This window comes from Panthera uncia, assembly GCF_023721935.1.
Source record: "Panthera uncia isolate 11264 chromosome D3 unlocalized genomic scaffold, Puncia_PCG_1.0 HiC_scaffold_8, whole genome shotgun sequence".
Lineage (NCBI taxonomy): Eukaryota > Metazoa > Chordata > Mammalia > Carnivora > Felidae > Panthera > Panthera uncia.
This window is the reverse complement of record NW_026057586.1, coordinates 77,063,905-77,076,220: the sequence shown is the minus strand read 5'-3', so window position 1 is coordinate 77,076,220 and position 12,316 is coordinate 77,063,905. Positions and strand designations below refer to the sequence as shown.

At 48.5% G+C, this 12,316-nt stretch overlaps 1 protein-coding gene across 1 annotated transcript; it reads left to right on the top strand.

The window, feature by feature from the left end:
• Nucleotides 1-332: 332 nt before the first annotated feature.
• On the top strand, nt 333-11,958 carry RFC5 (replication factor C subunit 5). Its single transcript, XM_049619891.1, has 11 exons — nt 333-414; nt 1,959-2,023; nt 2,294-2,430; nt 3,595-3,674; nt 4,776-4,849; nt 6,560-6,719; nt 7,458-7,539; nt 7,935-8,064; nt 8,839-8,916; nt 9,955-10,009; nt 11,070-11,958. The coding sequence occupies exons 1-11, from the start codon at nt 350-352 to the stop codon at nt 11,164-11,166; spliced, it is 1,023 nt and encodes a 340-aa protein (XP_049475848.1). The 5' UTR covers nt 333-349; the 3' UTR covers nt 11,167-11,958.
• Nucleotides 11,959-12,316: the final 358 nt, after the last annotated feature.

The window sequence follows — 12,316 nt, the reverse complement described above, 5'->3', positions numbered from 1 at the left end:
GTTGACTGGCGGCTGCAAGGGGTGGCCCTGCCTCTCCAGCTCCCCCACATCCCGGGGTTCAGGAAGCCCAGCCGCACCGGCTAGAGGGCAGCGCGAGTCTAAAAGGGCGGACCCGGAGGGAGGCTGGCAGCCGGCGCCTACCGGTAACGTGGTAACCGGCGCCTTGGCAACGGAGAGGGGGCGGGACTCAGGGAGGAAGTCGGAAGCTGGCGACTAAATCTCGCGAGAGTTGCTTTTGCGCGCGAACTCTAAGTGCCAGGGTCCCGGGGTCCGCTTGTGGCTAGTGGCTGTGCAGGCCCCCGGGGGACGCGACGACTCCAGCGGACCCGGACACCTTCTTCACCCCGCCATGGAGACCTCAGCGAAGAAGGAGCAGCAGCAGCCCGCGGAGGCCAAGATCAGAAACCTGCCCTGGTAGGAGGAGGCCCGGCTGCCGCGGGGAAGGGGATCGGTGGCCTGGGTGGTCAAGTGGAGCGGCCGCAGCCCGACTTCGCTCCACCGCCCCCGACCTGCAGCCGAACGGAGCCCCAGAAGTTCGCCTTGGCACCCGCAACTCCCCAGTCCCCTCCGTTCTTTTAGGACTTTTGTCATGTCTTCCGCTGCCCTAATCCCACCGCCCCCATCCCTTTTACGCGGTGGGTGACAGCGTAGCGGTTCGGTCCCTTCCGACTTTGCATCGGCTTCCGTGCCAAAATGCCCTCTACTCTTGCGTAATCTTCAATGCAGTTATTGTTCAAATTCTAAACTGAAATAATGGTGATGATAACGCTCCCTAGGTAAGTGGTATTTAAATGGCTTCCTGTTAGATCACCAAGGACCCTGTTAGATGTTTGATCTTTACAAGGACCCTAGGAGGTATGTGCTGTTATTATTCCAGTTGTAATACTGCAAGGTTAAATGACTTGCCTAAGGTCCAGAGCTTGAAAATAGGTTTGGATTTGAACCCAGGTGAATTCAGAGCTTGCACTCCAAACCGTCTTACTTTCACAGCTGCATCTGAATGATGGTTTAGAAACTGATAGGATTTGGCTCGATTTCGCAAAGCTCCAAGTTGGTCTTGTCTAGTAAGGAGTTCAGTTTGTTTCTATCGTGGAAAAAACACACAACATACAGTTTACACTCGTGAACATTTTAAAGTGCATAGTTCAGTGACACTAAGTACACTGAGGATGTCGTGCTACCATCTCACTGCCTGGTTCCAAAACTTTTCGTCACCCCAATGGAAACTCCATACCCGTTGGCAGTGACTCCCCCATTACCACCCCATCCCCTTGCACCCCTGGCAGCCACTGATCCACTTTCTCTCTCTGAATTTGCTTATTGCGGGTATTCATATAAGTAGAATCAATCTGTGGCCTTTTGTGACTGGCTGCTTTCACTTAGCACCATGTTTTCAAGGTTCATCCATGTTGTCGCAGGTATCAGTGCATCAGTCATTTTTATGGCTGAATAGCCTTCCCTTGTATGGATAGACCGCCATTTATCTATCCATTCATCTTTGATGTGTATTTGGGAACGAGTTCAGTTTTTAATTTACTTTGAAATGATAGGTGCCCAGCCAGGTTGAGATTATTTATAGACAGACAGCTGGAGAGGGGAAATCAGAGCAGGGTTTATCAACCTCAGCACTATTGGTATTTTGGGCTAGATATTTGGTGGGTGTGCGCATGGTGACTATCCTGTGCATCGTAGGATGTTTAGTGACATCCCTGGGGCCTGTCCATTGGAGGCCCGTAGCACCCTCTACCCAGTTGTGACAACTGAAAATGTCTCCAGATATCACCGAGTGTTTCCTGGAGGACAAAATTGCCCCTGGTTGAGAACCAGGGGTCTGTATTCAAACTTAACGGGTTTTGCTTCTCTTCCTCTTTTTGTTAGGATATGAAAGGATTCTTTGGCACGTAACAGCATGTCCTTACATTTGTATATGTTATAATCCATGCTAAATTGTATTTCAGGGTTGAAAAATACCGGCCACAGACACTGAATGATCTGATTTCTCATCAGGACATTTTGAGTACCAGTAAGCATCCATGTGTCATTTGCTGTTAGTCTGGTTGGAGGACCCGTATGAATTTTTTGGTGATGTCTCTGCTGAGTCATAACCTTGAAAGATCTGATTGAGCTTTATGGAATGTTGCTCTAAGAGCTGAGTCCTTCCCATTTTTTCATTCCTGCATCTGCCTCTGAGTTGGATGTGAGGTTGATGTGCATTCAGCCCAACTCAAGGGCCCACGGCGAATGAGGCAACTCCCGGAAACTGATGGGGTCTCTCTTTCCTCCCAATCCTCAGTTCAGAAATTTATTAGCGAAGACCGACTGCCGCACCTGCTTCTCTATGGTCCTCCAGGGACAGGAAAGACCTCTACTATCCTAGCTTGTGCTAAACAGCTATACAAAGATAAGGAATTTGGCTCCATGGTCTTGGAGGTAAATAGGATTATTCTTAGTCTACAAAGGAGAGTCTCTTAGTTCTCTTAGATTTGTTGTTGTTTGTTTGTTTTTCTCTTAGATTTGTTTTACTTTACAAGTAAGTTGCTTTGCTGGACATAAAATATTTCGAGTCACTTTTCCTGGAATTGATGTTTCGCTCTGGATTGGCATTAGATAGGGGCAGCTGTAGGGCTAGATAAATATCTCTGCCGTTGCCAACTTCTACTCAAACACTCAGTGGTCACTCAGGGAGTGGTCGCTCAGTAGCTTGCTGTCCAGATTTGTTCTTCATGTTGTTCCACTCCGTTCTTGCCCTGGAAGGCCAAGCTATATTGACTGCAGGCTGCCTGGTCCTCGGGCTCCTGGTTAGGTTTGGCTAATAGGGGTCCTGGCTGGAGTCAGAGGAGAACGATGCCTGGTTCTGCCCTGGGGACCACCACAGGCTGACAGCAATCTGAACCACAGAGCAAGTCGCACTGCCTTCTCCAGATGCCGACACCACCCCCCAACTCATTTCTGAGGACCTGGGGCTGGTAACGGGCCCCAATAGTCCCAGAGAGATTGCGTAGCCCTCGTGGTTTCCCCACACCCCACCAATACCTTTTAAAATCTCTCTTCACGGAATTCTCTTCAAACCACTGAGTTTTGAGTCTGCCATCTGCTGCTGAGATTTGACTGATAGACTTAGATCACAGAATTCTAAATATTGTCTATCCCAAAAAAAAAATGTTTAACTTTTTTTGTTGTCAGAGATCTTAGAACCTTGCTGCCACCAGTGTTCTTAATTCCATGCATTAAAGACTTGGTAACTTCGGGGTTGCTCTGGATTGCGGTAGCTAAAACTGAACACGATTCTGCACATGCCAGAGGTGTTCACTGTGACCAGGCCAATTAGTTATTCCTCCAGAGTATGTCGGTGATTGTCCTCAAAAGGGGGAGGAAACACAGTTGTTGGCCTTTCAGAATGTAATGTACCAATCTAGTGAGTTGTGAGTTTTAAATACAATTGTGATCTTGGTTTTTTAATAGTGTTTATCTCTTAGCAGTTGTTAGACCTAGAGACCTAGCTTGCCGAGCTGGACTGATGAAAAGATAAATTAATTCCCAGAGAATTCACCAACATGTGTCTAATTTATTTCGGCTTCTCTTTTCCACATTCAGCTGAATGCTTCAGACGACCGAGGAATAGATATCGTTCGGGGACCAATCCTGAGCTTTGCCAGCACAAGGACAATATTTAAGTAAGAATTATTTGTATAATTTCTCTCCCTAGAGGTTTTGATCAGTGAGATGACAGAGCTTAATGTTTTAAATCCTCCCCCTTTGCCAGTCTATAAAGGTAAACAATGCCTTTGTCAAAAGTAGCCATTAAAAAGAGATAAAGTGCAAGGATGGTGGTAAGATATAATGCAAATGTGAAAATAAAACATCATCTCAGAACTTGCTATATTAGCAAGTTCCTTGGGGAAGTGTTAACTTTGTTTTAGTAGTTAACTGAAGACCGATTACATCCTAGGACCAGGTGAGCTAGTTCGAATTTATTATTATTTTTTTATTTAATTTATTTCTTTTTGAGAGAGAGAGGACAAGCAGGGGAGGGTCAGAGAGAGGGGGGGAGACACAGAATCCGAAGCAGGCTCCAGGCTCTGAGCTGTCAGCACAGAGCCCGACGTGGGGCTTGAACTCACGAACCGTGAGATCATGACCTGAGCCAAGTCAGCTGCTTACCCGACTAAGCCACCCAGGTGCCCCTAAGCTAGTTTGAATTTAAACAAAAATAAATTGTGATCAGGATGGATAAAAAGGGAAAGGTGAAGGCAGGCAGGAGTGGAGGTGGTGGAAAAAAGCAAGGCCAGAGCAACAGGACACGGAGTGGAGACAAAGGTGAAGGTGCCAGAGGCAGCAGCGTGACAAAAAATGCAAAAGTCAGACCTCAGTTCCCTTTAAGAGTTGAAAGAGTGATGGGCATGTCCTCTGCACAGCCACACTTGTTTGCTTCACTCAGAGGTCAAGGAGGAGTGGACTCTCTGAGGCCCGGCCTGATGGCACAAATGTGAACATGTAGGTGTCGGCCTGGAGATTGAAGGGAGATTAAAGACATCTTCGGGGGCGCCTGGGTGGTTCTGTTGGTTGAGCGTCTGATTCTTGATTTTTGCTCAGATCATGATCCCAGAGTCGTGGGGTCGAGCCCCGTGTCGGGCTCAGTGCCGAGTGTGGAGCCTGCCTGGGATTCTCTCTCTCCCTCCACCCCCTCCTCCACTTGCACAGGTGCACACGGTCTCTGTCTCTCTAAAATAAAAAAATAATAATAAATCTTCATATGGTACCATTTGTTTTCCTAGGAAAGGCTTCAAACTAGTGATCTTGGATGAAGCTGACGCCATGACTCAAGACGCCCAGAACGCCTTGAGGAGAGGTAGGAAGACCTGTCAGGTATAGTGTGTTGGCTCATGAGTGCATTAGAAGGAGAATTAGGCACTTTGGACATGAGATAATGACATGGGCTGTTGACAATTTTTGTTCATCTTCTGGCCCAGAGAAATCGGTTTCCCTTTCTCTGTGTAATCCCACCCGACGGTCTAGAACAAAAATCTCCCTGTATTGGGAGTTTCCCCTTGCAGCAGCTTAAAGGGAGAAGCCCTGTTGGGACTTTCAAGTCCTACCAGACACAGGTGTTGCATCCTCCTTTTCCACTCGGTTCATTTTGGGGCTGAGAATTTGCATTCTTTGATGAGGAGAGGGGGTACGGAAAGTCTTGTATTCCTCAGCTGCTAGGTAGACCTTTCTGCTCTCAGTACCCCGAGATACACAGTAGCCAAGAAAATAATACTGGAAATGTTGTCGCACTCAGAAAGCTGACGTGACTTCTCTATTTGCCAAGGGAATGATTTGGCAGGGAAGGAGAGTATCACGCTAGTTGTCTGTCTTAAGGGGCCCGGTGCAGTTGATTTCTCTGAAAGGACATTGGTAATCTCTGGCATTAAGATTCTGAGGTAACGGGGGCACCTGGATGGCTCAGTCTGTTGAGTGTCTGACTTCAGCTCAAGTCATGATCTCCCGGTTCGTGGGTTCGAGCCCCACGTCAGGCTCTGTGTTGACTGTTTGCTCAGAGCCTGGAGGCTGCTTTAGATTCTGTGTCTCCTTCCCTCTCTGCCCTTCCCCTTCTCCCTCTCTGTCTCACTCTGTCTCTCAAAAATAAATAAATGTAAAAAAAAAAAAAAAGATTCTGAGGTAACCAACTAGGAGAGAAGAACAATCTTTTGGAGTTCTGGGGGAGAAGGAGTGGATTGCAGCCCATGTTTGGGAGGAGGAGGAGGACAGTTAGAGTATCTTCTGATCTTAAAAGCCTTGGCAGCCTTTCTTCAGCATTTGCTCCGTGGAATGGCTGTCAGTCTGGGCAGATCCCCATGCGAGAGTACTGGGAAACTGCAGAGTGAAACTGGTGTTTCATAAGCCTCTCTGAATTCATCACTCTCTCGAATGCTCTAAGGCTTCGAGACAAAGTGCACCAGACAGTCCACACGGAGGTACCCCCGGCCCCGCCATTAGAAGGTGGGGTATCACCAACCTGCCATAGAATTTTATGCAAAAGGACAGGGGTGCTATGGAGGGGGATGGCAGGGGCAGGAGTGCTGGGGAGGGGGATGGCAGGGGCAGGGTGCTATGGAGGGGGATAGCAGGGACAGGGGTGCTCTGGAGGGGGATGGCAGGGACAGGGTTGCTATGCAGGGGGATGGCAGGGGCAGGGGTGCTATGGAGGGGGATGGCAGGGGTGCTGGGGAGGGCGATGGCAGGGGCAGGGTGCTATGGAGGGGGATGGCAGGGGCAGGGTGCTATGGAGGGCGATGGTAGGGGTGCTAGAATCAGGGCAAGTCATCAAAAAGGATGCATTTTATAAAATCCTGTAGAGATGACCAGTTCACCAGCTTTTCGGAAGAGAGTGGCCGGTGCCCCCGTCCTGACCACCAATGGGACCGCCTCTCTTGTTACAGTAGCGTCCCCTCCATGCTTGCAATCTGCACCTCTTGTTTCCTGTACCCTTCACATGACCATGGAAGAGTTCAGGGTTTCCAGGTCTTTTGAAGAATCCGAATGGACACAAGGTTGTTTTCTTTTCCCTTGCCAGTGATTGAGAAATTTACCGAAAATACCCGCTTTTGCCTCATCTGTAACTATCTGTCAAAGATCATCCCCGCCTTGCAGTCCCGCTGTACGAGGTTCCGATTCGGTCCTCTGACTCCTGAACTCATGGTTCCCCGCCTGGAACATGTTGTAGATGTAGAGAAGTAAGTACATCGGAAAGCAGGGAATGTGAGGGCCCTGGGGACTGAGCAGCGTAGGCCGGGTTCTGGGATGGCTGGCCGGTTGACATTTACAGGTGTCATGTGTGTAGACAACGAAGTAGGGTGCCGGGCACAGAGGAAGCATCGGGCTGTCAGCTGTCGTCATCCTCTCTGGTATCTCCTGGACTTTCTTCGTAAACGGCACTTGGTTCTTCTCCTGATTCCATCCTCCTCCCCCGTGGAAGCTGTCCCGATTTCCTCCTACTCTCCTTTTGTCATTGGAGACTGCATGCTGCCAGGTCCCTTCTGCTAAGATGCCTCTAGCCTTTTTTGACTAGAAGGGAAGGTACCGAGACTTTGCCTTCTGTAGAATCAATCGGTTGCCAAGTAGCCAACCCCAGCTGCTGCCTGTTGAAGGGGGTGCTCTGGCTTCGTGCTCCGGGTCTCGCCGGTGCTCTTTCCTCTCAGAACAGAACTCAAAGCCCGTCGCTCAGCATGGCGATGCCTGGTCCTAAATACGGGTCTTTCTAGACTCTGAGTGGGCTGTGACTGCTAATGCGAAGCCCACATTCCTTAAAACCAGAGTGAATTCTGGGTCCTATAGATCAGGAGAGTTCTGCTCCCTCCGTCCTTCCCTTTCTTTCGTTACTTCAAAGCCTAATCATTCCAGGCCATCTTGTTCCCTTGGTGAACGCTCGCGCTCTCCAGGCCCCTGAGTTCCTCCTGCCTCTCTCCTTTCAGGGTGGACATAAGTGAGGATGGGATGAAAGCACTTGTGACTCTTTCCAGCGGAGATATGCGAAGGGCTCTGAACATTCTGCAGGTATGGTACTACTCCTAGCAAATCTTTAGGCACTGCTTTGGAATAGTTTCTCAAGAAAGACAGAAGCAGCAGCACAGCCAACCTAGAAATTCAGAAATCTACACCTGGTAAGATCTCCGTCTCACAACATACCAAAGATTTCCCCCTAACCTTTGTGTTTTGAAAAATTGCAAGAATAATTTGCTGGAGACAAGGGAAAGCTAGGGAAGGACGCTGCAGCTGTAACACCACAGTGGCATCCTCTCACGAGGCCAGGTCTTCCCAGGGTACACCGTGCGGGGTTCGAGCTGCCCTGCACCCACATAACATTACCGCCTACCTGTATCACTGCCTCTGGTTTCCTCCTGACCCGCCGTGGTGACGGCCACCATGATTCTTCCCCTCTATCTGCACAGAGCACCAATATGGCCTTTGGGAAGGTGACAGAGGAGACCGTCTACACCTGCACTGGGCACCCACTCAAGTCAGACATCGCCAACATTCTGGACTGGATGTTGAATCAAGACTTCACAACAGCCTACAGAAGTATCCTTTCTCACGTCCTGCTGATGGCACATTAGGTACCTCAGGCCAGAACTTGGCCCAGGAGCCCAGGCTGCAGCCGGTGTCTACACCCTACTGGCAAAAGGCAGTTGGCTGTGTATGTATCTGGTCAGCTTTTAGTGGGAACAACAGGTCTCTGGGTGGAGTGGCTCCCTGCCTTTAAAGCCCTTCCTCCTGAAGGGCTCTGACCTGGGTATGGCTTGAAGCCACTTTCCTCACGGATGAGAGAAGCAGTTAGACTTTGGGGTGGCAGATGTGATCATTTTCAAGTGGCCACTGTTATTCTCATTTTGCGGTGAAATGGAAAGCTAGGGGTAGGCTTCTGGGAGATGCATTTAGCTCTGTTCTCTACGAGACAGAAGGAGGCTCTTGTTGAAGATAAAAACAATTTTTTAGAAGGGGGGAGTGGCATCTGGGTGGCTCAGTCGCTGGAGCGTCTGACTCTTGATTTCGGTTCAGGTCATGACCCCAGGGTCTTGGGATCAAGCCGTGTCAGGTTCTGAGCTGAGCAGGTGGCCTGCTTGGGATTCTCTCTCCGTCTCCTTCTGCCCTTCTCCCTTACACACTCTCGCTCTACAATAAAATAATGATAAGAATTGGGGTCCAACATATGCAGGTTCAAATCGAAAGAAACAGCCGTGTCAGGATTAAAAACCCTACTTCCCAAAGTGACTCTGACCAGAGTCTGCCTTCAAAATTGTGTGCAGCGGGTTTCTCCTGGAATTTGTGCCTTTTGCCGTAACCATTCCTCTCTAGATATTACAGAGTTGAAAACGCTGAAGGGGTTGGCATTACAGGACATCCTGACAGAGATACACTTGTTTGTGCACAGAGGTAAGTCAGGCTCTTCCTAGCTGAGAAGCTGAGAGAGAGGCGTGTGGCGGGCTTTAAGGGTGGTGGGGAGGGAACACGAGGCTCCACTTTGGAAGCGAAGAAACAGGAATGAAGTATGGACCTGACCCCTCAGTTTTAGTTTTGTCTTGTTGCTATTTGAAACTTTGTTCCCCAACTACTCTCTCAACCTCTAAAACTGCTGGGGAAAGAAACTCTTGAGGGCCAACTTTCATTCCTCCAAGGGTTTGTACTTTTATAGCAGCAAATAGTATGCTGTAATTCACCCTGTAATTTCTAAGGGTATCTTCCCCCAAAAGGAGAGGAGGAGGAACATCTGTCTTCAGTGTAAACCAAAGCAGTCTGAAGCGAACCACGTGAAGTTCCACACTTGGTCGTAACTTCTGTACAGAGAAGTGGTTCTCCTCCTTGGCAGTGTATAGGAAGCCCCCCAGACCAATTCAGTTGGCCTTTTGGAGGGAACTGGGCATCAGGATTTTCTCAGGCGCTGCAGGCGATCTGCTGTGTGGCCTTTTCGGGCAAACCCTTCCTTCCGCGACAGCCAACTACAGACACTCGTCCTGCCGGTCCGCCATCGTCCTGCCGGGGCCTCTCCAGGCCTCACTGGGCCAACCGGCACGACCGCTGCCCGAGAACATGGTCCACTCAAGCCCAGCTCTGCCCTTTGTGGGAAATGAGTGTGAATAGATGTTTAAAATTCAGTGGATTACATTTGTTTGTAAAACCGGGACAGCAAGTGAGAACTGGGCTTTCCAGTTCCCTTCTAGAGCTGCCCCCTTGCTAAAGCAGTGCTGCCCATCTTGTGTCCTTGTGACCACTTTGGAACCTGCTCACAAAATGGGTAAAAACTGAAAACCTGTAGTGTTCACTTCTTCAGAAGTGCGGTCCCTGGTGACCTGAGGCCTCCAGACAAGTTTAGTGTCACCTGATGTTTAAATTCCTAATCATGGTGTGATTTTTTTTTTTTTTAGTAGCAGCGAGTGGCAGACCTCACTCAGTTGATTTTGTTTTTTCCCCCAGTTGACTTTCCATCTTCAGTTCGAGTACATTTATTGACCAAAATGGCAGACATTGAGTGAGTATTTCCCAATATTCTTTTCCTTTTTTTACCCTGTAGTGTTTTTTTTCCCTCCTACTTGCGTGGTTGCAATTTTGTCTACGTCATTCATAAATGGCACAATCTCGTTTGTGGTGAGATCGCTGAAAGAAACATGGGGAAGGGCATGATTTGCGTATCTAAAGAACATACAAATAAACATAAGGACAGGTTCAGCTCAGTTACATATTTGAGATAAAGGCTTCTCCTTAGGCCTCAGAGGCCTGGTCCACGTTGGTTCTAGAAATGCTGTTATTTGGAAGGCCTGCTTCGGTTCCGACATCCAGGTCACTTGGGGACAAGCGGCTATCCAGCTGTTATTAAAGCATTTTGGCATAGCAAAGCATATTGGGGGGAAAAGTAAACATAAACTCAATTTTCCACTTTGCCTGGCTCCATAAACACAGTTATTAGCCCCCAGTGAAGCTGGCAGCTATCATTTAAGTAGACAAAAGCATTGGGTTCAAAACAGAGGCCAACACAGGGCCAGCTCTAATTTGCTATCACTGGCTTTCCACATGCGCACTTTAGGTCCCTTAGCCCCACGCTGTGAATGTCGTGATTTTGCCTTCGCTGGCTGGGCGCCTGAAAGGTGGCAAGATAGACTGCCGGTGTCCTGCTTTACCTTTTACTAGAGCACAGAACCACAGTCAGCCATACTTCCCAGTGAATTAAGAGGAAGGGAATCTGAATGGTAATTTCTCTCAATTCATTTTGCGAGTGAAGAAGTAATCCTTAGTCATGTAAATTCTGCATACCCCTGTACAGCTAGAACAAAGTTAAGTTCAGGACGCTGCCGTTGACAACTAACAATTTTTTTATTTAATTTTTCCTCACCAGTTTGGATCGAATTATAAATGAGTGTTCAGGGTAGAGAAGAAAATGTGAGGGGACACATTCAAGATGACTTCACGATAAAGTTTTACTGCCTCCTTTCCTCCTTCAGCAGATGTTCCGTCTTTGATCTCCACTGTTCTCTTGTCAAAAGGTAGCCGTCCGTGATATTCTCTATTCTTACCTTTTGTTTGATTTCTTTTAGGTACAGACTTTCTGTTGGCACCAACGAGAAGATTCAGCTGAGTTCCCTCATAGCCGCTTTCCAGGTCACCAGGGACCTGATCGTCACAGAGGCCTAAATGCTGAGGACCATTCGCCACCATTCGCGGGCCCCACAGTGACTGGAGAAGAGGGGACTCTGTCACGGGATGACCTGCTGTGCGGGCTGGGGGATGAAGCCACAGTCACCCCGAGTTTTGGAAAACTGTTCCAGACACGGGTGGGGCAAAGGTTTAAAAAGTACCATGTTTGTGTTTGTTTGGAGCAGGTATATACCAAACAGTTTTAATATACAGCTCTCTTATTGCACTGCCCATTTGTGTTTTACAGGAAAAAAGAGTAAAATGCTTTCTTTTAGCCTTAAGGCTTTTTACCATTCAACTGCTTAGATGGCAGGAAATTGGCCTACCCCATTTTGGTCTAGAACAAAAGGCTTCCAAATCTCATGTGGTACCAGTGTCTTCTATCACTCAAGGTAAACTGAACATCTCCAGAATCAAGTGTGTAAATCTAACTTGTGGCACCATCTCCATATCTACTTTATAAAGGTGTTAATGAAGAAAAAAATAGGTGTTAATGGATTTCTGGCCCATTAACCTGAGGCACAGGGCCTCAGGTTCCCTTACTTGAAAAGTATCTATTTCTCCTCTCAAAGTAGGTTCCTAACTGCGGTGTGGACAGTGAAGAGTCACTTTGTGCCCGTGGGGGCCAGGCCTAGGACTCCCTCCTTAATGCAAGGAGGGCAGGCAAGCGTGGGCCGGACTCGAAGCCGCAAGGACGAGGCCCTGTGCAGTGTGGCAGTTTATTTTAGAGCCAACAGGCTGCATTTATGATAGTGTTCTTCTCAATAAAAATAAAGCAGCTTGCGTGTTGGCTGTGTTACGAGTGACTCCTTCGCCGATTATAAACACGCGGTCATTCAACTTGCATCTGTGTGAAAAGCCTCCCCCGTCTCTGGTATCACAGAATAAGCTCTCCTCGGAGGCTATTCTTTACAAAGGTGTCCGGTTCTTATACTATTCAAAAGGGAGAAGGTGGTTACTTCCATCATTGGCGTTCAACCCGCTCCCCGAGGACACCAAGCAAAGTTTGCAGCTAATGGCAAAGTGGGGCCTCGGGGAAGCCGCCCAGAGCCTCTCAGACTACGCTGTGACATTTCAAGATAACCACAAAATTGAAAATTGGCCCCAGCCATTCCCCGCTGTCCTGCTGTACTCACTTGGTTTGAGA

What these genes read in the sequence shown, in the direction of transcription:
- RFC5 (XM_049619891.1), top strand. Translation starts at nt 350, where the DNA reads ATGGAGACCTCAGCGAAGAAGGAGCAGCAGCAGCCCGCGGAGGCCAAG. An exon ending in ACACTTGTTTGTGCACAGAG is followed by an intron (nt 8,917 to 9,954) that starts GTAAGTCAGGCT and finishes TTTTTCCCCCAG; the next exon opens with TTGACTTTCCATCTTCAGTT. An exon ending in ACCAAAATGGCAGACATTGA is followed by an intron (nt 10,010 to 11,069) that starts GTGAGTATTTCC and finishes GATTTCTTTTAG; the next exon opens with GTACAGACTTTCTGTTGGCA.